This window comes from Gadus chalcogrammus, chromosome 3 (genome assembly GCF_026213295.1).
Source record: "Gadus chalcogrammus isolate NIFS_2021 chromosome 3, NIFS_Gcha_1.0, whole genome shotgun sequence".
Taxonomy (NCBI): Eukaryota; Metazoa; Chordata; class Actinopteri; order Gadiformes; family Gadidae; genus Gadus; species Gadus chalcogrammus.
In genome coordinates, this window is record NC_079414.1 from 13,961,302 (window position 1) to 13,987,338 (window position 26,037).

General features: G+C 44.7%; 1 protein-coding gene across 1 annotated transcript; it reads left to right on the plus strand.

Annotated features, from left to right (window-relative positions):
- The first annotated feature begins 1,431 nt into the window (after nt 1–1,431).
- Nucleotides 1,432–22,729, plus strand: LOC130379914 (sphingosine kinase 1-like). The gene is made up of 5 exons (XM_056587046.1): nt 1,432–2,016; nt 11,958–12,107; nt 15,743–15,837; nt 17,137–17,252; nt 20,620–22,729. Exons 1-5 carry the CDS (start codon nt 1,587–1,589, stop codon nt 21,422–21,424), a joined length of 1,596 nt encoding a protein of 531 aa, XP_056443021.1. The 5' UTR covers nt 1,432–1,586; the 3' UTR covers nt 21,425–22,729.
- The last annotated feature ends 3,308 nt before the right edge of the window (nt 22,730–26,037 follow it).

A 26,037-nucleotide genomic window follows, 5' to 3' on the forward strand; every position in this document is an offset into this window, starting at 1 on the left:
AATTACTCGGTTATTTAATACAGGTTACAAATCTAACTTGGTCTGTGGACTGCTCTGCGCCACCACCGTAGGCTATTAATTAGTTTCAAGGTAATACGCTATGATCCCATCGCCTTTTACTTATACATGAGCATAGGCCTATATATAGTACATTACCGCCATCTGTCGGTTGTTTTTATACAGCCATACTTTTCTATCACGTAGCATACAATAAAAAAAATGATAAGCTTAATTTATATTGCTAATAAGTAGGAAGGCGTTTAAAAAGTCTTTGCAAAGTGTATAGACTGACAGGCACAATGAAATATATATAGCATATCCATGAGAAAATTAATAAAAGCAATGGCCACTGAAGGCAGGGAAACGACGATATATAGGCTACATAAATAACATATAGTGACGTAGGAATATAAAATATAAAATAAATACAAGTAAAAACTACACTAAAAAACAGTATGAAAGTAAATGAAATTAAGCATGAAAAAATATTTCCAAATTAATTAGCATTTCGAAACGTAGCCTATGAGCAAATACTACCATTACTAATATATCCTTAAGCTATGTTTTTTTTTTGGTTCAATAATATAGGCCTAAATTCTTTGTAATCTTTCATAATGTTAATATACAATTGCCAAGAAAGATCATAACGATGACTTCATCAGATCAATTGTGTAATTCAATTGTATTTGTATTGCCCCATTAGTCACAGGTACAGTCTCGAAGGGCTTAAAAGGCCATATATATATAGACCCTAGCCCACCAGAGGGCAATACTACTCCCATAGCAGCAAGGAAGAAATCTTGAGCAGGGACGCAGAGTGGGGAATCTCTCCTTCCAGGGATTATCATGAGTGCAATGGGTGCCATAATTGACGGACATGCAAAACATTTGAAATGTTTAGTTTATAAAAGTGATGTCTATTACCAAACATTCAGTTGCAGTCACTGCTGCGAAATGCCAGGCATCCAGTTGGAGTCCCCGCAAGATGCTAAAACAGACAGAATAATTAATTAGAAGGGGTAAGTCCATACAGATGTAGTTTACCACGACAACTTGAGCGCTTGCATTAATTGTTGGAGCCTTGATACTTGCTATCTGGACCCTCAGAACTAGCATCACCTGCTCTATGGATCGTTTGTGGGGGCGCATGTTGGCTGGTGATGACCACCAGCGCGCCCAGAGCTACGGATGGACTGCTGGTTCATCGTTGAAGTCAGTTCCAAAACATGTTATTTTGAAACGCACATTATCCTGCTACCCCATTACCCCTACAGAATATATCCAAATTTTCGAATGAGGTACAACATATTTGGATTCGTAACTGCAACGAAGAAAATAATAAATTATTTCTTTATTCTCATCTACTCGGCAATTCTTCCATTGGGCCACTAGAGAGCGACATTTGCTATCTTTACACACGAGCAACCCAAATGCTGAACGGCGGTGGAGCTCCTAAATGCAGTTGTGCACGCTGCTGCTTTGTTGAGTCTGACATCCTAGGCGCTCGGCTGGTATATGAGTGTGTGCGCAGCGTCGTCCCGGACCAAAGTGCAACGGTCCGCGGATCGTCTCCCCGTCCGCTCAAGATGGAACCGAAGAAGGTAGACCCGTCTTTAATCAACGACAGCAGCCAGGTGGTACTGTACGGGGAATTCCTCGCCGCGGACAACCCAAAAGTCAAGTTCGTCGTCAGCTTGACCGAGACGGACCTCGCGGTCCAAAAGCTCCTCGCGCCCTCACCTGTCCTCGGGCGGAGCAGGCAAACGTTCAATTTAAAGGACTGCGTCGGTGCTCGTTCTTACCGGGAAGATGACAACGAAGACTCGGGGGCATACTTTTCGGTCTACTTTTATCCTCTGAAGAAGCGGTGGATGTCCACCGGTGTTTCGAGGCAGCGGGTGGAGCAGTGTTTCCAGGTCGCGTCGGTCCAGGACCCGCGCGCTAACCTGGAAGAGGCGGATAAATGGGCTCGAGCGATCCAACAGCGTATGGGACTCCTGCAGCCCTCCAGAGACGGTGTGTAACCTGTTTAAGGTCAAAGTAACACTATGTTATTGTTCATTGGGTTTATTAAGACCTAAATGATGGCCAAAGGAGGTCCTAGTTTATTGCATTAAGGCACTCTACTTTTTGCGCTGTTTTCCATTTGTATTATTAGGTGTATTCTGCTCTTTTCAATTGACTGTTTTTAAAAGTAACTCTATCCTATTCAGTAACTAGGTTAATGGATCTTTTGGAACTGGTTGCTAGACTTTAGCTTAAACCCTAACGCATCTCTCGAATGGTTTCCTTTTACTCATCTCTTATGAATGAAACATTCGACCCGGACATTCAAGGAGTCGCATCATTAAAGCATGATGCACACTAGCCGGTATGTTATCACTCTCAAGACGAAAACAATAGCCCATACAAATGGGCTTTGATAATTACAGACCTGTCCAATGACAATCATCACTCATAGTCTAAATGAGGGGGTTAGATAAGGAATCTCACGTATGTTTTTTTTTCTGTACAAACTTATTCTTGACTTGATGGCATTATGTTGAGGACACGTGATGACCTTCATAGCATTTCCCCATTTTGTAGAAATACATTTGGTATTTAAGGGTTAGGGTAAACAGGTTTTCTAATCCATTTGCTTTGGCACACTCAAACCATACATCAAACATGACCACTTTCCTGGCCCTGAGCAGCTAAAGGCATTCCCTTCACACGCCCATGTTTTTTAAATGTGGTGGCTTCCAGTGGAGAATATATTTTGCAATATGTTGCTAATAGGGAGATTAGCCTATTCCTACATTTAATTCAATCCTATCCATGACCCTGCAGTTCTTGGAATTTGACATTTTTCCAGGAGGGAAAACGGTATACCCAAATATTCCCCAAAGTCAGCTTTTGATACAAATGGTGGGAAACACAATCAAGGGGTCAATCCCCGCCAGTGATCTGTTGATGGAAACATATCTGTAGGAATTGACTGCCTGCTGGACCTGCTTACTCCCTACGGTTTGGTTTGAATGAACAAGTCCTCCTGTCCTGGTGTTACCTTACACTTGACCTGCTGCACAGTGTCTCTAAACAGCTCCACCTTTGTGTGGATAGCCTTTCCTCCTTGTGCAACAAGTGCTTGAGTGCTTGAAGTGCACAACATGTTACACTTGTTTTTATTTCCACCAAGTCAAACACAATGCAGACATCACCTCTTTTTGGATTAACACCTTCCATAAACATTTGTCTCGCTCAGATAGCTATTGTACGCAGGCACGCACTCACAGAAAAGCCAGTTTCATGATGTTTGCCAAGACTTACTAATGAAGGTCTAAAGGCCTCTGGCCTATGAGCCATGAAAACCATTTAGAATGTAACACACTGTGCATCATCTTCAAATTGCAGATGATGAGGATATCCGCTTTATGTTGAAATATACAATACACCGTTATATTACCACTGAATGCGGCTGTGATCAAATCAGAAATGAGCTGCATACTTACTGTCGAGCCAGGATCAAAAGAGCCCAGAATGGATGTCAGTCCTTTGCTAGAGAGCATTACATGAAGATGCCATCGGCCGCGGCTGACGGGTGGTTATTGATCTCAGAACAATAGGGCCAACAACACACAACCTGCACAAGCCAGGGCAGACCTACCTCTAGTAATTAATTAAACGTGTGTGTGTGTGTGTGTGTGTGTGTGTGTGTGTGTGTGTGTGTGTGTGTGTGTGTGTGTGTGTGTGTGTGTGTGTGTGTGTGTGTGTGTGTGTGTGTGTGTGTGTGTGTGTGTGTGTGTGTGTGTTTTCTTTTCTTTTTTTCTCTCTTTGTATCACAGGATGGCCAAAACATTAATTTACTCTGCTTGAATCCCCATCCCCAATGGATATAAATGACAATTGTGAGGCAAAGCTCAAGCTTTGTGGAGAGTGCCAGAGGTGTCTGTGTCACTGGTGTGGGACCCGTTCCATTAAATTCTTTAGCGATAGAAATCTCCTTTCTATCGCTCTGTAACTCCGAATTACATTTTCAACCTTGTCAGACTTCTCTCTCTCTGTTTCTGTCTGTATTTGTATCTCTGTCATTCATCTTCTGAAGAAGAACACTGCTGTCGCACTTGGAAAACACTACAACTCCAAATCAAAGAAAATGCCCACTGATACTAGCCATATTCAGACAGGCTTATGTTACATTTCTTCCCCAGTTGAAACAGCCTAATAAGGTATTTCAACTTACGCTGCTGCTTCGTTCATTTGTCTTTGCTATACAGATATTGACATAGTTACATGTATTGCGTAGCCGTGTAGAAAAATGCTGCAGAGCGTGCTTCACTCTGAAGCGCTCGCCTATGATAAGACAATCCATTCACCGATAGGCGGAGGCCACTGATTGGCCACTGGGTCTCTCAAAGGGAGTCCCTGGGTTCCTCCTCGGGGAGGGAAATGTGGTTGTGGTCGTATCTCACGGTGGGCAGTCCATTTCCTGCCCATGAAGTCAGAGGTTTATTTTAAATGTCTGCGTTGGCCTCCTTCACTGCTGTGTTTGGTTCACAGAGGGTGTGATGCATGCGTGCAGAGCCAAGAGCCAAAAGTAGACTTATACAGGGGAAAACTCTGAAGAGACTGGTTGAAACGACACAGTGCCGTAGTTCAGTAAGCAGCACAACGAAAGGGGAACAAATGAGACGGCAGGTCGCTTCATCTCTTTCATCAGTAATCCAGTCAGTCTGTCAGCGCATCCGTTCGTCCCACTGTATGTCTATTTGTTTGTCAGTTAGACCGTTGGGCTTTTGCAGTTAGCGATGAGTCTTCGGTCTCATCTTATATTAAACTGACTTGCAACGCCCACAAACTCTTCTTTCTTGTTGCGCTAGTCTCGCCCTTCATTTTCTTCTCAATATAGCTCTTCAGACAGTTTACCACAACCTCCCGACTCCTGCTCCGTCTGCTCCCCCCCCCCCCCCCCCCCCCCTCTGTGGTTCAGCTCAGTCAAGAACAGGGCAAAAACACACAACACCGCTTAAACATGCACCCAGAAATTCACCGTTAAAAAAAGATAAGGTATCATTTTACTGTAGGTAAAATACTTTACTGAAGCAAATCTTTAGGAAAGGATCATAGGATTTTCCCTGCAAAATGTGCTTTGAATTGTGCAATACTGCATTATCTATGATGTTGTCAAGGTTAGCCTGGTGAGAAAGTTTGAATGTGAGCTACTCCAGCACTGAAATATGGTATTGTTTGAAAATGCTATAATGCATTTAATGTAATGCTATTGGAGCATTTTATACAATTGTTCAAGTAAAACAGGGTTGCCATGTTGAATTGGTAATAGGTTGGTTGTGTACATGCAACTTGAGTAAGGGGTTTGTTGCTCCATCATGGCTCATCAGTAGCACTTCAACCTAATTCCCAAGAATGTGAAACTAATTTGAAGTGTTTATCATGCCATTGGTTGTTCAGTGACATTCTTCCATTGACAGTTGTGAGTAATGCTAAACTCTCAGTAGGGTCGATATCAGTGCGATCAGTGCTTAATGCTAACGACAACGAGGCAAAACCTTTTAATCAAAATGGCCGTTATAGGACCAGTACTCCCTCTCGTGTATCTAGCATAGGCCTATGTCATCAAGTCGTTGCCAGTGGAAGTGTTAAAAGGTTTTTAAATAGCATAATTGATGTTGGTGGTAGTTAAGTTAAGTTGTAGTCCAGTTTGTTTCAAACAATTGTGTGTTTTAAAGCTGCTGGTCTGTTATTTTATGTCACTGTTTAATACTACAAACAGGTTATCTAACTATGTCACAGCCTCAGGCATGACACCTCAATATCTTTGTCAATACACAGACCGCCTGGTTTAAAATTAACTGAGAGTGGACAGCAAGGGGAAGTGGATTTTTCAGTAATCATTTAGTAAGGTTAGGGGCAAAGGAGGTTGGGAATTTCTGTACTGACACACGCATGCACACACGCACACACTCAAATTAAGTGCTAAAATCAGTTAGCACACATTAAACTCCACATGGGCCCCATAGCAAGTCAGAGAGCAAACGGCCCCAAGAGTTTTATAATGACGCCAGCTGAGGGGCCTATTGAAGCTGGGGAAGCAAGCCATAGCAACTTCATGCAGCCCCCAATTACCACAGCTATATAATCTCAGACAATACACCCGCGTTCCTCATTTACCATCAAGCTTGAAACATCACAAGGCACTCAGCCTTTGTGGAAGCACAAGTTGACCGATCACTGTGAGGATACGCCCTTCTAAAGACGTACCTATTTCTGAGGTCCCTGATGCTATCTCCATTGACAATGAATGACAAAACGTTACCTACAAGTCATTAGTCTGCTAGGATGGATGTTTTGATTGATATGCAGTGTTTCCCCCAGCATTGTATGGTTAAGGCGCCTGCCTTAACAACAATAGGGCTCCGCCTTGACTACCAATGTATAAAAAAAGAAATATATACATATATACTTTCTTTGTACAAAACTCTCGTAGGGTTCGCCCCGCTCCTCGAACACCTTGACTAAGACATTTCCTGGGGGAAACACTGATATGATATATCAGTGTTTATATATCCAACAGGAATAATGATAAGCATGCTATTGGTATGTTTTATGGTGATGGAGATGTACTGTTCTGTTGGTACTTTGTTCTGCTTTGTGTGCGAATTGAGATTGCCTAAAGTCTTCATAGAGCATTGGTCCGAATTTGAGCAACGAATAAGGATCCAGGGGAAAATAATATCAATGCATAATTCAATGAATCCCAAATGAGAAACTTAGTGGTTTCTGGACTACTCTCCCAGCCAATCAGAAGACTGTACAGTTAGTTTATACATTGGAAATTGTTATTATGTTAAATTACATTCGATTTATTTAGCTCACTTTTTGGTCCAAACAAAGCGACATGCATTCAAACCTAGTTCGAAAATCGAACCTAAAAAGTACAACAATTATTAGACTACATACAATTGATCAAATAAGCAAATAGCTTTAAGTGCTGAAATATAAACAAGAGATTAAGTGCTAACTTTATTTTGCATATGCATCGAATCCGTTGTTATTTTTTCTTAATCTCGCCTTCCCATGGACTGCGGGCATTGAATCAGCTCCTCAAGTGGCACTTTTGCTCCAGATATCTGGTCATGTCAGCAGAATAGGGCTGCTTGTCTTTGTCACATTGTCCCAAAGTGAAGCAGCTATTACCACACACCACCACCACAGGCCATGGGTGTATTTCCAGAGTTTTCCCAGATTCCCCCCCCCCCCGCCCTCATCCCCTTTAATTTGAGCGGCTGTTTCCTTTGCTGGGAGAGCCACACGGTCATTACTCCATTAAGATCTCTGCAGTGCTTCCCAGAGCCCAAGCTCCCGAGGCTAGAAACGGGACACCTGTGACGGGAGCGATGAAAGACTGGGAGCGCTCGGGTGTGTTTTGAGGTGTGGAGCTCAGTGGCGCTTCATCTCACTAGCCTGTCATTGTGTCTCGCCGAGATGCCCAAGCAGTGGGTTATGATGTTCCGAGGTGCTACTTTGTTGGGTAATCGGGACAGGTTTTACGTAGCGTTGGAAACCCCCCTGTCGTCAAACCAGATATGTTCCAACGCTCCTGACAGTTTGTCTCAGAAGAAACCCATAATTCATATTCTCCGTTACGGCCGCCCTGAATGGCTTTCAAGCATTTTTTTATTTTTTTTTTTTTTATATATCTCAGGATTTCAATAGTAACCCAGCCATCATCGTACTAACTGAATTACCAAAGAAAAACAGCCCTACCTCCTTCTGTAAGAAAAATAATAAAAAGATTGCCGTATGCCCTTATATGGTTAACGGCATATCTCTACTCAAAAGTTTAAACAGAGTCACCGGCCACCCTGAGCTAGAGTTATAGCTCCCCAGGCCATTCAACATCGATTGCAGTGTCCTGTCCACGTTTCCGTCTGGTTACAATAAAGTTGACTTGCACCTTCCTGTTTTGGCTCATGTCTGGCTTTATCTGTGATGAAGTGAACGTCACACTTGGAATTAATCGATTGAAAACCCAAAGCCCCGGCAGAAACTGAAGATGAAAAGCCCTTCTGCAATGAGATCCGGACGGGTGTCCATTAAGTGGCATTGTATCAAAGGAGTACGCCACAGACCGCGAGGTCAGAACTCTGTGCTGAACCCGGGGCGACGGGATATATAACAGATCCTCCAGGGTGGATTGAACGCTGTTTGTCTTGGCTCAGATGGTGTTGGAAGATTTAGAAACAAAACGCAAGATCCGCAAAAAATGCTTGGTTTTGTCTGTGTCTCTCTATTCTCTGTAAACACACCTATCCAGTCTGTACATTTTCTAGACAGTGTCAGTCAGTTGCATGGTCTTGTATTTAAAAAGTGTACCGGATCCCGTTGTGAAAAGGGGGCATGTTTGAATGCGTGTGTTTCTATCAAGATTACACTAACCGTGAGACCAGTGGTGGAATTGGGCCGGTGCTCAGCGATTCTACGGAGGCCTAGAGCTACCATGGTGCAACAATGATCCCATCTAAAGCACTTGAGCTGTAGTTCATCAAATAAAAGAATGGCCTTCCAGCTTATTGTGCAATGTCATTTGACGTTGTTTACACAGGCGTCCTCTCCGCCCTGGCTTTGTCTTTCACCAGTATTACTTCACTACTTTACCTCTTCAACCATCAGTGGTTGAAAATGATTACTGATAACATTACTAGTGATTGTCACCAGTAATTAAAAGTGTGGGTGTGGGTCGGGGGGGTGGGAGTTGGTGCTTAATTAACTGGACATGTCCCTGCATGTGCATTTTGTGAAGAAAATTTGAGGTTTCTGGGTTGGAACTTTGACAACTCTGATTTGTTCTCCTTCAAAATGGTTGAAGTCAGCATTTTTTTCCCCAATTTTTTTTCCATTATAAAAAATAATTAAGCCTTGCCCTTTTGGCAACTCAACTTACGCCACTGTTTGGATGACTCGTCCCCATGTTTCACCCTGAACATTAACTTCATTAAGTTAATGTTAAATGCTTTGTGGTTATAGCAAAAGCTTTACTAATTTTTGAGGAGATAAGATAACATTTACCTGTGATTTATCTTCTTTCAATACCTCAGGTCAGAATACTGCTGACCTCCTAATACACCTTTTGGATCGATCATTACCAAAAATAAAACAATCAGTTAAACCTTAAACAACCATAATCTTAAATTGACATAAGCACACACCATTGCGTCACGTAATATGATTTTTGATTCTGACGTTGTATCCAACATAGGAATCCAAGCTTAGCTCAGGATTTGGGCTTTTTTTTCTTTTGTTATCCTTCTCAAGTTCAGACCAGAGCAGTGAGACAATCATAGATCGGTGTTTGATCTGAATCTAAGTTCTTCCTCCCTGGGGACGTGCGCAATGATACAGGTAGCCCTGGACAATAGCCGCACAACTGATTTGAAAAAGCGGATGAAGAAAGTTATTTGGAACCAAATAGTGTTGCCTTAACTGCTTGATAAATAAGCCAAATTCTTTTTTTGGAAGTCATCATTTTAACATAGTTTATTACAGCTACACAAACGGTTATTGATTCATGTTTGTGTTATCTCAAAGATGTTTTAAGTTGAGTTTTGAAGCTTAGGCCTAAAAAAAAAAAAAAGTATGGTTCCTGTTGGTTGTCAGTTGAGGTCATGGCTAGGTAGGGAATTTATTTTATTTTTTTATTTTATTTTTTCCAGCGGCAGCGAATGATAGGTAGGTTGTTTTCATTTAAAAACGAGAAAATTTGCTCATCCTTGTACAGAATGAAGAGGTGCTGTACCAACACGTAATTATAGTTTGCATCAAAAAATTATTATTATTATTATTTTTTTTTTTTTATAAAGCTCATAAAATAATTTGGGTCGCACATAAATTGACGGGGTCGGTTGGAAACCGGAACCAAACAAATTTTTTTTTAGGCCTTATGCTCCTGACACTTGGGATTTTACATCAGCCCGGTAATGCTTGCCGCCGTCGGGTTCATATGGGGGGATCTCTAAACCTATCAAACAATAACGATGCCTCCCTGCTCTGACCGTGACACAGAACATCAGAGGCCAAACATCCAAAAGCCTGTTCCCAACACCAATCTGACGGCTGTTTACGGGTTTGAACAGAGGATCTGAGAGACGCCACCCTGTGCCTCAGGTGGTTCAGAGGAGCATCGACTGCCTCTATTGTTGTAAACGGGGCCCTGGGATGTGTGCTTGTCGCCAGTGAGAAACGTTGACCTCCAGTATCGCTGTTAGCTCCCTAAAGCCATTAAAATGGGAGCCTGCATCAAAAACCTGCAAGTCAGGAATAAGCTCAACTGTCTACAGTTGACTCATTTTTCTGCACTATTGTCCATTCTATACCACAAAAACCAGTAGTACAAGGTCCAGCCCATTAGGTTTCTCACTTTGTACAGCTTCCCTACTTTCTGCTTACTATCTCCAGGAAGTCTTAAACTAAACCTATTTATCAAACTAGGATTGTGCACCAGCCAACAGCTCTGTTGTATTTGACATTTTTATGTTTGTTTTTTTATGTACCAAAGTACTTTACTGTCACAAACGCACCCTTGCAAGAATGAGTTTTTACTTTATCCTTTCACATTGTGTTTAACACCTGGTTGGTCTGTATTCAAGTTCCTTGGCACCCTGTAAGGGCTTAGTCTGCATTGTCACCGTGGTTTCTGAACAACTGCTTCTCATTTTTCATGTGATTGTTCCGGAAAGAATCGGTGGGTTGTATTGGATCTCTTTAATACACTTCTGTGTATTTAATACTTGGTATCTATTGTGATCACTGCCCATGGGTTCCACCCACATTCCTGTGTGTGTGTGTGTGTGTGTGTGTGTGTGTGTGTGTGTGTGTGTGTGTGTGTGTGTGTGTGTGTGTGTGTGTGTGTGTGTGTGTGTGTGTGTGTGTGTGTGTGTGTGTGTGTGTGTGTGTGTGTGTGTGTGTGTGTTCCTAGCCATCGCTGCGACAGAGTTGCTAGGCAATGTGGCTGATGGAAGGACTGAGGGAAATGCAGGGGTTAAAGTTGATCAGTATTCAACAGGTGATGGTTTGGCCGGTTGTATAACTGAAACTTGAGATTATACCGTCTTGATTCTCGGCGTCTGCTTACACGCACGCAAGCATGTTCTTACCTATTGTTGCTCATTTGCCCATTCTGTCCCTACGCGGTAGATCTTAGGTGGGGCACAGAGAATCAAGCCCGACCCGACCCGAGCCCGTGCACGTTCTGTCCGAGCCCGGCCCGACACATTAATTGTAATTATGAGCCCGAGCCCGATTTCAACCCGACATTATTTTTAAAACATGGGCTGTTATATCTGACGTTCTCAAATACAATTCGGAGTTGTTTGAACTACAGAAATCTGTTAGGAATTATCTAATAAATAATGCAACAAGGATGACGCATGTAACTGCTCTGTTTGTTTATTCAAAAATGGAATTGATTGCAAAAAATCTGAATGAAGAAACGGGAACAATGTTGAACACGGACAATAAACGAGAAGGAACTAGTTGCACAGCAAAGCAGGCCCGTTGTGATGCGTGTGAGTGGAGGAGACACGTGAGCTGGAACATGTGTGGCGTTTTTTAATGTATTTTTTTACTTTGTGTAACTTTGTACACATTTTGTTACCTAATCTGCTAAATATGGGCCTATAATATTTCTGTTTATGGCATAGATTTCTCCTAAGATTAGGCCAATAAAGCAATGATTTAAAAAAAAAAAAGAAAAAAAACACAATCCCTCGATCAAAGGTCCGACCCGACCCGACCCGGCCCGACCCGGCCCGACCCGGCCCGACCCGGCCCGCGGGTCGGACGATATTTCCCAGCACTATCCTCGGGCCGGGTCTGACTCGTGTCCATGTCCACCACTCTACTGCGCGGCAGCCTCTCCATAGCTGTATTTTTGATGCGTCTCTCTCTGTGCGGCGGTGTAGGGGTGTTGCTGAGCGAGGTACGGCGGCCATGCAGGGTCATGCTCCTGGTGAATCCGCAGAGCGGGAAGGGCCAGGCCCTGGCGCTGTACAACGGACCCGTCCAGCGCATGCTCCACGAGGCCGGGGTCCCACACACACTCTTCATCACCGGTGAGTTGACACGCATGCATGCACGCACTCACGCACACAGACGTTGACCTCTTGTTCACCACAATAGATCTGCTCTCAGGTTTGTGCAGCGAGAAACCTGATCACAGTGACTCTGAAAACGTGAACCGACCAGAAATGCATCCATGAGCTTAAGATCTCAAACGACTAATCAACTAAATGGATGCTTTTGGAATGAACACAGAAGCTACTAAATGTATCATAGCGATGGGGTGGGGGGGAAAGAGAAATGTGAGTATTTGATTCTTTGCTTGAATAATACTTGGACCGCCAAGTTGCCGAAAACATTTGCATTATTTCAAGTAAAGAACGCACATAATAGCACAGACAGTGACACTCAAGGTGTCACTGTGCACACAAAGCAGTCTGCTGTGTATTAATGTCTCTCTCTTATGTCACTCACAGATTAACCATCACGCGTGCGCACACTTGCCACATCCGATAACATGTTTGCCGGTTAAATCCTCTTTTTTGCTGCTGTTGGACTCATTAGTCTGATCAAGTGTTGCTGACCCACATGCATGCAGAGGTCTTACACTCTTGCATATGCCCTTCATGATCAACTATAACTTGTCTAGTCTTCTGATTATGCTGTTGCTGTGTTAGGCATCATTAAGCATCATTCCTAGCAGGAAAGAGGAGTATCATGGGATAGTGGAGTGACGAGGCATACATCATTTATGAGAGAGAGAGAAAGAGAATTCCAAATCTAGGTTCAAGCCAGGCAATGAATCCAATGCTATGCTTGAACCTACATTCAACCCTCCAATCTACATGCAGTTCAAAGCACTTCCCTTCAGAGTCAGATGGTCCATATGAACAACTATCTCTCAGAGAAAGATTACATCCTGTTCCAATATTTCCCAACAACATTTCACATAGTCGGGGACAGTTTAAACAAGTTGTAACATATCTGGATTCACTCCCAGAGAGAGGGAGCCCCTGAATGGGACGAGAGGTCCCTTGACACCACTACCTGCCAAACCACCCGAGGGATGAAACCTTTATAGATCAGGTACACTCTATATATCCCCAAGGGGGGGAAACCGGGTTGCTACACAATCCCTTGTGCACAAGCAAACCACCTTAAAGACAGATGTACACTACATCACATTCCAAGAGGGCACTTATCGCTCAGTACACAACACATGTCACATGACATCATCATAAAAAGTTCAACTCTGATTAAAAATGGTCCGTCCGTCATAAAAAGGTACAAGTGCGCAATGAACGGCAGGGCTACCGGATCCTAGATGAAGAAGATTCACGGTTGCTTTATATAGTGACCCTCCTGTTGAGGGAGATGTTTAATGTTAAGGAAATGTGGGAGGCACAACACGTCATGGTCGTATCTCCCACAGTTCATGTCGCCTACAGTTAAAGGGAACAAATCAGATTTTTCCTGATTGATTGGTGGCGTTGTTCCATCTTGTATTATGATCTTCACTCTAAGGCGGCTGAGGCAGTCGAAAGGTATGAGGCAGATATCCGAAGCATGTGAAGTAAAGGTGAACTCCTAAAGTACCGACTGAATGAATGTTTGTGCGCCACCAATCACGCAACCAAATGCTAACGATATCCCCAACAGGGCAAAATCAAACGCACTAACATGAGTGTAAAAAGAAGCAGTTCAGCGTGGTTACATAAGTGTCAGCAGAATGCCGTCACTCAGGCTATTTATGACGGCCCTCAGGCCAGGGAGGACACATTTTCCGCCGAAAAGAAACCCATAACCCCAGAAATGCAGTGAACAAGGGGAATTCCAATGGGAGTTGGGCGTTTCACATGAATCCCATCGGCCAATAAGGTAGGCTCATCCTGGGGCTACGGCCGTCTCTCCTGCGCTAAAGACAGAGCACCCAACAGACCACAGCAACTGCCCACATACTTTAGCCCGCTCAGCCTCGATGGCTCGTACCGCTGTGTCCCGAGCTCGGCCCATTCTAACCCTTTTCAACAGGAAGTGGTCGTGTGCGACCGCTGGCTGGCGGCGAGCCAACCCTAGACTACAGCTGTTTGAGAGCGGTCCAGAAAAGCCATTACTGTCGAGCAAGATGAATCGGTTCAGACCACAACGCACCGAGACCGGGGCTCTGTCGCGCTGATCCTTAGGTTAGATATAGAAAAAGGTTGTACTTGGTAGAGGACAGTGGTAGAACACCAAACACACACAAACACGCACATCTCCCTACGTTTCCCTTCTGCCCTCATTCTCAGGATCAACACAACCATCACTGTAATGCTGCCTCTGTAATGCATCCTCCACTCACAATGATAATGCAGGCATACAGGGCATCCAATAGCACGGCAAGACCTGGCTACACTACCAGAACAACCAGCCAATCAGCCTGCATGGGGCTTCATTAATATTAATAAATGCCCACAAAACAACCTCTCTGCGTCCAAGTTGGTAGATATTAAAGTAGGAGGGGTCACGTGAGGTCACTCACATTCAAAGCGGCCCTCTTGATGCTAACTCGCCATTATGAAATAATTAGCACTACACATAACGGGTTATGCAAGAACCTTTGGTCGAGAGGTACCGAGATGAGAGGCATTCGATTCTTTGAAACTTCCGATCACATGATTGAAATCCTGCTGTAAAAAAGACGCCGCTATCACGTTTGTAAGAGGGGCGTGGATGGAGGTGTACTGTTGGGGCTATCTGTCCGACAACAACGGAGAAGGTTTACAAAGGGAGAGGGAGAGAAGTGGAGGGAGAGAGAGTTGTGACGGATGCAGTTATGGTCTGGTGCACACGACTGGCAGAATGCCCTCTTCACCTTGAGACGAAAAGAAGACGAGAGGATAGAAAAAGGGAGATAAACCCAGAGAGACGCCGCCAAAAAACAAAACACCCCACAGGCCCTAAGACAAACATAGGAACGCACACGCACACACTCGAAGCTGTTCAGTGTGAGTGACAGGTCACGCACTGTTGGGTGTATTGAGTGTTAGATTTCCGTGAGTATACAAACAAATAGTAAATGCAGTTAAAGTAATACAATTGTAAAATACTTAAAACTGCAGTCTAAACGCTTAACCATTTCACCACTGCCTGTGTGATCATGTTCTTGGCCCTGAAAAGTGTGTGTGTGTGTGTGTGTGTGTGTGTGTGTGTGTGTGTGTGTGTGTGTGTGTGTGTGTGTGTGTGTGTGTGTGTGTGTGTGTGTGTGTGTGTGTGTGTGTGTGTGTGTGTGTGTGTGTGTGTGTGTGTGTGTGTGTGTGTGCGTATCTCATGTTGCCTGTGAAGGTGATGGTTGCACTTGCTTTGCGGCGTATCTGCATAGTTGAGAGCCTTCCAGCGGATCAGCCGTTGTGAAGCGGCCTCATTTGACTGAGTGCTGTGGGACAATTCAGGAGTGGAACACAGTGATCTTATTGGCAGTGTGATAACTCACTTCATCAGGAGGGGTGTCCACTTTCTCGCCTGGGGGCCTTTTTCATTATCTAACTGATTGGTCTGGTGTGCCTGTGTGTGGAAAACAAATCAATAGGCCTAAAGAAATAAGACGTATTTAAACGTGAATGTTTTGCATGAATGGAGCGCATTGACTGCAAAAAAAGGTTCCACATAAAGTGTGTGTGTGTGTGTGTGTGTGTGTGCTTGTGTGCAGAGCGGAAGAACCATGCCAGAGAGCTGGTACGGGAGGCTGACCTCAGCCAGTGGGACGCCCTGGTCATCATCTCAGGAGACGGATTACTGTACGAGGTACACAGACTTGTAGACAAAGACGCAGACACACGGACGCATGCGCGCATGCATGTAGGTCCACTTATACACGCACACACATGCATGCTTTTGGGTCCACCTACACACGCACACGCATGCATTTGGGTCCACACACACATGCTTGTGGGTCCACACACACGCACCCCAAGGCATGCATGGAGAAACAAGCACGCGCTAGGGGGGTAACTTTTTATTATTCTTTTATCTTAACCAAGTCAGGGAAGGCTCACTTCAGTCTTTTTTTCTCGTGCCCTTACATGAATGAACTTCCTTTATGCCATTGTATATCTTCCTTTAAAAAATAAAGGAGATAAGAAACATGATGCACCATGAACCAATAGACCTGACACTGGTCCCGTCCTGATCCCCCATGTTGATGCGTGATATGGCCGAACCATTTCGTCGCCTCATAGTCGGGTTTATAAGGGTCTATTTCATTATTTCACTTTTGCAACCAATTCATGTAAATGTTTGACTTTAATTGCTGAGATTACCAGTATGTACTTCAAAGCGTAATGTTCACTTGTTTGTGGCTGTAACCAGGGGTCACCCACCTTATTTATTGTTCACCTTTAATGATAATTATATATTATAGACGGAGCTCCATGGTGACTGGTGCTATTTTTAGACCATGCCCTGCGGGCCTCTCACCTGGTCCCTGTGGGCAGCCAGGTTGGCTACCCTGCTGTAGACGATATGAGCAGAGCCAAGCCTTTAGTGGTTTCCTTGTTTCAATCTGAGTTACATGTTCCCTGAGGGCTGAAGGGAGAGTTGGTAAGTTGCTCGCGTTGGCCCTCGCCAGAGTTAAATCTGGCCGGCGTTGCCGTAAACAGCTTGACACTTCGGAGGGGCTCCCTCTTGTGTGTGTGTGATGTGCAGCGAGGGCCTTTGCTGATCACTCATCACTTTTGTAACCATGGCATTTGTCCACACGGAATCCTAACGTTGCCTAAATGGGGCAGGTGGAACTAAGACCTGCCCCGCCCTCTCTGCTCGTCATCCTCCACCTTCATGTTCTCGACTGACCAGCGGGCCACTCACAGCACAATCACTGACCTTATCATAGTACACGCACGCACGCACGCACGCACGCACGCACGCACGCACGCACGCACGCACGCACGCACGCACGCACGCACGCACGCACGCACGCACGCACGCACGCACGCACGCACGGAAGCTCCATTGCACGTCTTAGAATCGGGATCTATTTCCAGTTTCTATGGGCTTTTGACTGTTTGTCATGGTCCCTGAATTGTCCCTGTGTGTTTGTGTCAGGTTGTAAACGGTCTGCTGGAGAGGGAGGACTGGGAGCAGGCCATCCACACCCCTCTGGGGATCCTTCCTGGGGGCTCAGGGAACGCACTGGCGGCCTCCATCCACCACTACTCTGGGTAGGTCACACGCTAGCACGCGGACACAAGCTAGCACGCGGACACAAGCTAGCACGCCGACACATGCTAGCACGCTAAGCATGTCCAGCACCCATCCACGCCAGCACCCATCTGCACCAGATAAAAAGACTCAATCCCTCATCGGCGATGGATTAAAATGGACACTGAACCGCCATAAATCCCAGCTCCGCCAGATAGAAGTACTCCGTCGTGACTTGTAGTATACAAGTCATGACGGCACCAATGTGAAATATGTGTTCTGTCTGTATATACCAGGGGTCAGCAACCTTTTCCACATGCAGTGCCAGTTTGACATTTTCTTGTGACACGCGTGCCTAGGGTTGCCGACCCCTGGTATATATAATTTATCCTACGATATATAAAGTAGGCCTAATCCAATTAAATGTCTCTTACACAAATATGTCACTCTGATTGATTATCAAACTTAATTTATTCATAATCACAGATATAAATGTGTTGGTTCTGTTTGTCTGAAACCAACCAAATATATTACATTTTTCAGAAACAAATAATTCAAATTCATTAGGCTGCAATATAAAACGAAATAGTGTGTGTGTGTGTGTGTGTGTGTGTGTGTGTGTGTGTGTGTGTGTGTGTGTGTGTGTGTGTGTGTGTGTGTGTGTGTGTGTGTGTGTGTGTGTGTGTGTGTGTGTGTGTGTGTGTGTGTGTGTGTGTGGGTTGTTCGTTCATGCAATTATTATACCAATGTTGACCTGTCCCTCAATCGATTACGTCCGTCTAATTTTCCAAAATAGCCTATACAACTGATATAGGCTATAACTAATTGTATGGGTTATGGTTTCAGACACGCATATCACACATGGTGTGGAGTAATGAACCGCGTGAGTAGTTCCTATTAATTCTTTCATACAATTATAAAGAAATAAAATACATTTTATCCCACACGGGCAGGCCCAGGCTGAATATATATCTTGCCAGGATTATTATCTCAACAAATTCAACGTCCATCATGTCAATGTTAACAGAAACTCCAGTGGAGTAAATGGGGTGTTGATGTGTTCGGATAGCTGCTGTTCTATCGAACGCACACACATAGGCACTGGGTAAAAACCAGTCCAACCAGTACTGCAGGCCGCTCCAGGTATGCAATAATTTACAAATGCCAAGTGTTGGTTCAGTAGCATTTTAACCTGGGTTGGAAGTCTGCGTCTGGGAGCCGCCCCCCAATGAATCACTTGCGTTCCATGATAGCAGTTACCTCTTTTGTTCTTACTAAAGGACGGCATACGCTGCATGGGAGTGGTTGCTGATGCATACTTGACTTTTTCTACCTGAGTGAGAAATGCACTCCATGGATCTCATTGCCACTTAATGTACCCTAACAAAATGTTTGACAGTTTGAGTTTCTGTAGGATTGGGTGATGATGGGGAAGCTCCATCTATGAACTGTCTTGCTACTTTAAACGGGCTAAAGTCTACGTCAGCAGGAGGTATTAGATGGACGAGGGTAATGGTAAACAAACAAACAATCGAACCAAATGGTTTACACGGATCGTTTCATACGTCCATGTCCTAAACAATCAACCGACACCCTTGTTTCTGAGTGATCCACTGGTGCTTCAAAACATTCAGAAATACAGATGCACATGATACTACCAGGCTAGTGCCAGCAGTGCCTCCAGATCATGTTGCTAAAGGACCCCACAATGCAGCCTTTCCTTAATGGAGCTGGTAGTTTCTTTAGCAACGCGGTGTGTTTGGTAGGAGAAGGTAGCACGATCCACGTGTTGGCATCACACAAAGATCCTCTTGCTAGAGCTGCCACAACAATGAGGGGAAGGGGCCAGAGTCACTATTGTTTAGCTAGCTCTGTCTCTCTCTCTCTGCCTCTCTCCCTCTCTGTCTGTCTCTCTGTCTGTCTGTCTGTATGTCTCTCTCTATCCCTCTCTCTCTCTCTTTCTCTCTTTGTCTCTTTCTCTGTCTCTGCCTCTCTGTCTCTCGTTCTCTCTCTCTTTCTATCTCTCTGTGTCTCGTTCGATCTCTTTGTCGTTCAATCTTTTTCTCCCCTATTCATCTTTGTTTAATTATCTATCTTCTATCTGGCTAATTCTAGTCTAAATATCTATACCTACCTATCTAGTTATCTATCCCATACACTCTCTCACACCCACATATTCTGGATCCCCCTGGTGTGAGTGTGTGTTTGTGTGTGTGTGTGTCTGTGTGATTTGCAGCTTGTCCGGAGGTAGCCCTAGAGCTAGAATGGATCTGGTATTATTCTCTGCTGAATGATGTAGAAGTTCACTGAGTCTATACGCTGTTTGTAGATCAAATGACCTAGAAAGTTACCGTGCACACTGTACAGAACGCCAGCGTCCATTGTGGCAACAATGGTTTGTATGCCGTATTGGGTGGGACCTGGAATGATGAGGGGTCTGAGTCTCCACTGACAGGGTTTCTTAAGTTGGCCCAGGCCAGTGTTTGCAGGAAGTACAGGGGGGACTCTGCTGAGTTGGTGAATGGCTCCCCCTGCTGGTTGCTGATCAACATTGCAACATAACTAAGTAGGGAGAAGGAGAAACAATGAAGCATTAACATACAATGTTCATACCAGGATATCTAGTCCCAGGTCATGATATGACCCAGATAGATAAGTAGATCCAAAGTGTAAATCTGTTGGAATAATGTATTAATTATAAGAATCTATCACACGTGACGTGTGATTATCCTGATGTATTATAATAGGAAAAGGAAGGTGAGGTAGTCCATATTTTGTATGATTTATTTTCTTAACTCAACAGTTCCTTGGATGGAAATCCAGTTGACATCTTTGTAAAAGTTTTGAAAAGGGAGCGGTGAAAGTCTAGGGAATATTGATGTAGAGGTTGAGACGGACACGTGGACGTGTGTGCGCGCGCGTGCGTCATGAAGATGGATTTGGATGGGGGTTGTCTGTCTGAAATCTCACCCCAAACTCCATCCACCAGATGGGGCTCCCTGACTACCCTGTCCTGCCTCATGCATCCCACTGGAGACTCCCAGAACCTTCTTCAGCATCCTAACTCCAAACCCACAATCACACAAACAGAGCACCACCTGGATACATTGATGAATAAATATCAATAAATGGCCCTGCATCCCACTCCACCCCACCTGCCTACTTCATAGTCTAATAATATCATCATAATAATGTCTCTAATTTGTACGATGATATCAGATACTTTATGAGATTTGATAAAAATCTCATAAAGATTTTTCTCATGATTTTTTAAGTGGATATTTGGTTCATACAACACCGAAATGCTTTGTTTAATGCCTCTTGACTCTGTCTCTGTTCCTTCTCCCTCTGCCTCTTGCCCTCTCCCTCTCTCTCCTGCTCCTCCAGAGGCCCGCTGGTGTCCAGCGAGGAGCTGCTGGTCAGCTGTGGCTTCATCCTGTGTAAGGGCCTGGTGTCCCGCATGGACCTGACCTCGGTCCACCTGGGCTCGGGCCAGCGCCTCTTCTCCTTCCTCTCCCTGGCCTGGGGCTTCGTGGCCGACGTGGACGTGGAGAGTGAGAAGTACCGGCACGTGGGCGCGGCCCGCTTTACCGTGGGCACGCTGGTGAGGCTGGCCTCGCTGCGCGTCTACCGCGGCCGGCTCTCCTACCTCCCGGCGGACGACGGCGACGGGGACACCGGCGCCGAGAGGGGAGCCATCCCCACCGGCGGCGGAGAGCACACCTTCCGCAACACCTGCAGCTCCAACAACGCCCTCAACACAAAGCGGAGGGAGACCCCCTCGCTCTACGGCCCCGCCGACTCCCTTTTGCCCCCCGCCGACGGGCCCGTGTCCGGCGACTGGGCGGTTGTCCCGGAGGAGGACTTTGTGCTCATGCTGGCCATGTACCAGTCGTGCCTGGCCGAGGACCTGCTGGCCGCCCCCAACGCCGCCTTGGACCAGGGCGTCATCCACCTCATGTACGTCAAGGCGGGGATATCGCGCGCCTCGCTGCTCAAGCTGTTCCTGGCCATGGAGAAGGGCACTCACCTGGCCACCGGCTGCCCGCACCTGGTGTACCGCCGGGTGCGGGCCCTGCGGCTTGAGCCCTACGCCGCGAAGGGCCTGATCACTGTGGACGGGGAGGCGGTGGAGTACGGGCCGGTGCAGGCGCAGGTGCACCGCGGTCTGGCTAGGATGATCACTGGATAACTAAGCTAACGGCTAGGCTAATGGCTAGCGGTACTATGACGGGCTCTTGGAGTGCAACAAATCTTTTTTTTATGCAATATATTGGGTATCTGATTAGTGGTTGAAGGTTTGTCTAGAAAACAAGTGACCCGTACAATGTGTGTAGTCTGTGTGTTAGAAAGACGCTCTACCCCGTGTGACAGTCCAGGGTATACCTTCATGCTTTTAAAGAACACAATACACCAAAAAATGAAATGCGTCAATGGCACGCTTGCGTACTACTTCAAAATGTACGATGTACTATGTGGTCAAGCCCCCATATCACCATGACTCTCTTCTCATGGTCTCTGATGTAACACAGAGGAATCAGACTCATGCCTTTTGGTGTGTGTGTGTGTGTGTGTGATTTGTTTTGCACATTTGTGTGATGTCTCTGCGTGATGCGGGCACGCTCATGTCCTAGTGCTACGGGCATGTGCGGCAGCGACTTGTCGCGTCATTCACATGTTTATCGCTGGATCTTTTGCACCAGTGTTCCACCTGAAGGCATCTGTGGGACAGTTTGTTGGGAGGTCAACCGGAGGCCCCTAGTGACATGCTCAAGGTCAACGACGCTCCAGCCACCCCCTACGGCTAATGGGGAAGAGCACGGCTGTAACTCCAGTGGAGTGGTTAATGCCTTTTGATCAGGCTGCATCACAATTATGCACAAAGCTTTTCAAATGTATTTTCATATTGTGATACACCGAGTCCGTCAGAATTAATTATGATATTATGAGAATACACCCCAAGAGAATAAATGTATTTTTCATCTTTAGATGAACTGGGTTGATCAACCCATCGACTCAACAAGCAAAAGTTTACGAGACATGGCTAAATGTCTTGAAACCTCCGAATGTAACATTGAAACTGTGAACCAAATGAATATATCTAATTTATAAAAGCATCATTTATCATATTTGTTTTGTGTTTGTGTTAACCGTTATTTCCTTTTTGTGCACAAATAATCTGCTGCATTTCCCTTGTGGCCTTCCACCATGACAGCGTCCTTGCATGTCCGTTTACCAGAGCTTCCTTCTGAAAACCAAATATGGTCGTTGACCAGATGTCGTGACCCCTGGAGATGACCTGTGACAGTCGGGGACAAACGTTCTATCTGACATGCCTTGAATCCTCCTCGAGTTCCCTAGAGTAGGAGAGGTTTTAAAGTTTGGTTGTTGTATTTTTCCTCAAGCAACTTAAAGGGGTAGTTCAGAGTTTTGGACATAGGGCCTGATTCCCAAGTTAGCCTTGGTGTTCTTTATCATTGGAGACAGTTTTCAACACATTTCATTCAGTCATTCTAGTTGCAGAGTTTGCTTGTGCTAGGCTAGCGCACGGCAACGGGCAATACTAGCCTGCTAATAAAACAGTCTTACCCACTCCAAGGCAAATCCACTATAACGCCAGACAGTCAATGTAAATGTCTGTTGATAGAATAATGTTAGAAATATAACCAACCTTGCATTGCATTTTGAGGGACTTGCTGTGTCTCAGCAGCAGTGTTATATTCCTGGTAGTAGGCTACGGCAGTGGCAGACTTATACCTATGGTTAAATTCCGCTGCTGCTGAGAAAGTAGTCCCCTAGAATGTAAAGATTCATGCGATGCGAGGTTAGTTTTATTTCTTACCTTATTCTATCAACACAGACATTTACATCTATAGCCTGGCGTTGTAATTGATTTACCTCGGGTGTACTTTGGAGTTGGTAAGACTGTTTTATTAGCAGGCTAGTATTGCCCGTTGCCGTGCGCTAGCCTAGCACGAGCGAACTCTGCAACTAGAAGGACTGAATGAAATGTGTTAAACTGTCTCCAATGATAAAGAACACCAAGGCTAACTTGGGAATCGGGCCCTATGTCCAAAACTCCGAACTACCCCTTTAAGCTTTTAAAAGAAACACTCCAATTTTCAAATACACATTCAATGGAAGAGGTCATACTTTGAACTCTGCTATTTGGATCTATCCCCCATGTAAGTGCTCCTAATAGCAAAAGCAACAATTCCTAAGCAGAGGTTTAAATTTATTACATTTATTTGCAGAAAGATGGAGTTAACATCTGTTTTGTCAGGGCCTTCATAAACAGACACAGTGGTCCTCGTTGTCTTGTTAAAACACAATGGAAGGACTGTTGTCTTGTGTGACCTGTCTGAGGGGCAGCCCCATGGTTGTGGTGTTCTTATCGCTGCAAAAAACCATAGCACAAACTCATGCAGACTTGGATAGTGCACCCTTGCTCCTATGTGTGTGTGTGTGCGCTTGCATGCAGAATCACACAAACACACATTCCTTCATCCCTGCTCTAGAGTATAGACATGTTCAATGTTGAGTAGGTGTCTTCCTTCTGCAAATCACCACAGAAGGCCCCTTGGGGACCACTAACCAGCATTAGCTGCTAGCCTGCCACTGGAAACTGAAGTCTGAATGAGACTGCAAGCCGCTTCCTTTATTTCTATTGGCCTATAACATAACCTAGCTAATGCTGCTCTGGAGGAGGTACTTATTCACTATCATGACCTCACTTTTTTGAAGATACATTCCGTCCTTTAGTTGAGGGGCCGGTCTGTTATGGTTATAAAATGTGGACGACTTATAGTGGGCCTAATGGGTTCTGTTTTACGGCCCACAACATCATTACGAAAAGTGTCCTTACGTTTGTCATCTGATTTATATTTCTAGTTTCTATCGGTTTCTATTTATCGAAAGCAAAATCGTTAATTATTTTGTCAATATAAATTATTTTAATTATGGATTTTTCTTAAATCCCGGCTTCTGTTTGAAGTGCCTTGATCACTAGTATCTCTTATAAATCATCTGGATACACGCATGTATTTGATTTCAAGAGCTAAGAGAGGTGAATTGAAGTAACGTTTATTTTCTTCCCATAGCAAGGGCTCTTGGGGTCAACAAGATTTGCCTGTTTGCCTAGGGGAGTTTATCACTGTACATGAAAACAATGTCATGGGTCAAGTGATACACTGTACTTCTATTGAACAGACGTCATGAACAGACATGCCGTTCTCTTCAGCTACAGAAATGAGGTCGTTCTGACACATCGTGTGTGCGTTTTAACGATCTGTGTATGCAGCGAAACGATAAACTGACGATTGATTGTCAAATGCATTTGAATTGCTGCAGAGATATCTATTTTTCCACATGAATGTACTTTTCTATTGCTATGATTCTATCCTTTGCTATTGATTAAGAAATAAAGACAAACTTGAATTTGACCGGACTGTTCAGAGTTTTTCTTACACATACACTATTTTGTTGGACTTTTATGGATCTTTATGACATCACACGTTTGTATAGGCCTAATGAAAGCAAGTATTTCATAAAAGGCCTATCACCAGTAACTAGATGAGAAGTAAGCAAATTTGCAGAGGGGACCTGGAGACAGGGCTGCACGGTTGACCAAAATTATGATTGCGATCATTTTGCCCGACATTTTTTTTTTTTTTTTTTTTAAGATATTCTTCCCTGTTTTCGGTGGACGCTCACTTCAGTCCTGCACTTTGGTGCAAAACTGGTAGATATTAAAAGAGTTTGCTTTTTGACAGAGCTACAATGGAAGAAGATGGGAAACGGTCAAAGGGACTGTTTATTTTGTGGTAACTTAGTCTCCTGGAGCACATTCAAATTCTGTCCCTGTTCTACATACTGTCTATTTCCTGAACCAGATGTAGGTAAAGCCAAATACTGTGTCTATACAAATGTACTTCCTCTGGAAAGTACATTTGTTCATTCTAAATTACAAGAAAAGTAAGAGATCATGTGTCTTTCTTATCAGGAAAAGGAAGGATTATTCTGTTTGTGTTCAGACTACAAGAAAACCCTGGACTAAGGGGCGGGTCTAAAAGGGGGGCGGGTGGTGCCAATGTAGTAAACTGGAAAAACCTAGAGGTGAGTAGGTGAAAGCAAGCACTTAGACACCCATGCGTCAGGGTCATAATGCCACCTGCCTCTGCAGCAGAGTGCAGCGCTCCCAAAGTGATTTGGGGAGACTATGTGCTAAGAGGGAAAACACTGCAAAAGCAACTGCATCTGTTAGTTGCAGACTGACAGATAGTACTTCCAGTCAGGACGAGGCATCATCGTCCAATACGTACCTACCTCTAAAAAATAAAGATCTGTGCCGTTCGTAACGGAAACCAACTTTCTCCGGAAGCATTATGGACAAATTTGAGCAAATTGGCTGCTGAATTGGAGGGGGGCCGAGGATTCATCAGTGTTATAGTTATTCTTCGGCCAAGTCATCGTACATTAACAAAGTCTGAAGGAATTAAAGTCAGCTGTTGGTGATCTGATTAGCTAACTTTAAAGGGGACACGTCATACCACCAGGTGTGAGTGTGATTAGCCATTACAAGCAGGTTTGAAAATGTGCAGCATTGTGACAACACAGGTGGGCGTGTCCACCTAGATGTGTGCTGGATAGATCAGTCTACCAGCCTACCCAGTGGACTGTAGCAAACGTCGCTCATCTATTCGTCACACATCTAGGTGGACACGGCTTGTTATGGCTAATCACACTCACACCTGGTGGTATGATATGTCCACTGAAGCAACTCAGCTGTCCTGCTGACTCCAAATT